The sequence below is a fragment of the Mandrillus leucophaeus genome, unplaced genomic scaffold (genome assembly GCF_000951045.1).
Source record: "Mandrillus leucophaeus isolate KB7577 unplaced genomic scaffold, Mleu.le_1.0 Scaffold1402, whole genome shotgun sequence".
Classification (NCBI taxonomy): Eukaryota; Metazoa; Chordata; class Mammalia; order Primates; family Cercopithecidae; genus Mandrillus; species Mandrillus leucophaeus.
In genome coordinates this window covers 102442-104663 of record NW_012101369.1, presented here as the reverse complement: position 1 = coordinate 104663, position 2222 = coordinate 102442, and the positions used below count along the sequence as shown (strand labels likewise).

Below are 2222 nucleotides of genomic sequence, written 5' to 3'. Positions count from 1 at the left end.
CCCTCCTCTGTCACCTGCCCCCTAGGCTCTGCTCCCCACAACCATCTAGGCCCCGAAGGGGAAGAGCCAACTGTCTGGTGGGAGACCCTGACTGTCGGGGACCGCAGACATAGGGGCACAACGAAGGTCCCCCAGGCGTCACCTAGAGGTCTCCATGTGGGGGGTGGTCTCGGCAGTTTCTCAATTCCAACAGCACAGTCTGTAGGGTAGGAAAGATACTTCCTTCAACTGAGTTGATCAGAAAGTTCTAGTTGACTGCAGGACTGAGCAGGATCAGCCGATGGCAGAGCTGCTGGGGACGTGCGCTCGGGAGAGGGAGAGCGCCTGGGCAAAGCTCAGAGGCTGGGGGTGCGGGACTCAAAACCCACTGCGGAGAGCCCAGCGGGCGGGAGCTGGGGCGCACGGTGGGGCCCTGCCGAGGGCGGGAGGGGCCCGGTGCCAGCCCCGGTTCCGACGGGACGCCCTCTTCCCTCCGCAGTGCGGGAGGATGCCGCCGCCAGCGAAGGAGGGCGGGCGCAAGGAACCGCGGGAGCGAAGCGGCAAGAGCGCGCCAGGCGCGGCGCGGGGTGAGGGGCGCGCCAAGTGGGCGCCCGCGACAGAGCCCCCCAAGCCGGGCTGGGCCCTGACGCCGCAGGGGCTAGCGGCCATGCTCCCTGCGCAGCGTCACCGCCACCTGCTCTTCGGCGACCTGCTGGACGACGTGGGCGCGGCGGCCTCCACCTTCCCGTGCGGGTCGGCGGAGCCGGGGTACCGCATGCCCGACCCGCGCACGTGGACGCAGTCGCTGGAGCTGCCCGCTGAGCGCCAGAACCGGCTCCTCGGCGTACTCAAGGCGGCGGAGGCCCGCGGGCGAGTCCGCGCCCTGCGGCTGCGCTACACCCGCATGCGGGTGAGGCGAGGCGGGGGGCAGGAGGGAGGAGGGGGCGCCCCCGGAGCGTGGAACCGGGCGGGGCGGGGCGGGGCGCGCGCTCAGCGACCCCGGGCCCAGCAGGCCGAGGAGATCGCGCTGCTCATCCAGCGGCAGAAGTCCGCGCGCGCCGCCATCCGGCTGGAGCTGTTCCTGCCGCCGCAGCTGAAGCCCACGCGGATCCCGGACCCCCTGGACCGCCAAGAGGTGCCGACAAGCCCCGGTAGGGGCGGGAAGGGGGGAGGGGGCCCCGCCCGCCTCCGCACACGCCGGGCCCCAGCCTCTCTCCCCGGCAGCGGAGGCGCGTGGAGACCATCCTGGAGGAGAACGTGGATGGCAGCATCTTCCCGCGGTGACGGCGACCCAAAGTGTGCGACGCGCTGCAGCCTCCCACATAAAGTTATAATTCTCCGAAGGCGCTCTGGTCTTTCTGCTGCCGCTCCCCAGGACCCCCAAGGGAAGCGGGGAGTATGGACGCTGCCTCTCCCATGTACCTCACAGACATCAGGGTACAGAGAGTGGGGCCTCTCCCAAAAAAGTGGGGAGACGCAAGTGGGTGAGTGTGAAAGTAACAGGTCAGGGACACGCCTACCCCTAATCCCGACCTGCCCCCATTGGCAACCAGGCGTTCTGTGGGTTAATGGGAGGCCCGCAGTCTTGGGGAGGACGGAGAAAGAGCCTGTTTCAGCAAGTCACACCCCCAGAAGCAAAGGTAGCCTCAGCTGCAGTGGTCCCGAGTGCAGGTCATCCCGCCAGGGGGCCGGGGGAGGGCTGTGCTGTGGGCAGCGGAAGTGACCTAAGCTGGCCTTTGAAGAGGCACCAGCTGTGCCCAGAGGACCGAGAGACTGGGAAAGGGGAACCCCTGCTGCCCCCAGACAAAAAATCCACCCCGTGGCCTTCCTTTCCATCCTGAATAGCCTCCTGTGACCCCCTTAATGCCCCATGCCAGACACCCACCCCCCCACACACCCCCACACACACCCACCCCCCCAAACACACACACCCACACCCCACACACACACCCACGGAGTAGGAAAGGAAACTACCCCTGTCCCATTCTGACAAACAGGCCCACGACCTACAAAATCCCTGAACTCTGAAAGCCCCGAGATTTCTGGGCAGACCTTACTTTTCTCCCTGACATGAGCTCTTTGCAGAACCTGGGGCTTCCCTAGGCCCTGCTTCCTTTTCCTCCCTCCCAGCCCCCTGCCCAGCAGGCTGCACAGAAGCGGGAACTACAGGAACTCAGACAAACCCCTCCTCCTGGCAGGGGGCTCCAGCTGACTGCCTGAAGCCGAGAGCAGATCTGGAAGGA

The 2222-nt window shown here is 66.8% G+C and overlaps 1 protein-coding gene across 1 annotated transcript; it reads left to right on the top strand.

The window, feature by feature from the left end:
• Positions 1–355: 355 nt before the first annotated feature.
• LKAAEAR1 (LKAAEAR motif containing 1) lies at positions 356–1322 on the top strand. Its single transcript, XM_011973972.1, has 3 exons — positions 356–889; positions 992–1114; positions 1204–1322. Exons 1-3 carry the CDS (start codon positions 488–490, stop codon positions 1261–1263), a joined length of 585 nt encoding a protein of 194 aa, XP_011829362.1. The 5' UTR covers positions 356–487; the 3' UTR covers positions 1264–1322.
• The last annotated feature ends 900 nt before the right edge of the window (positions 1323–2222 follow it).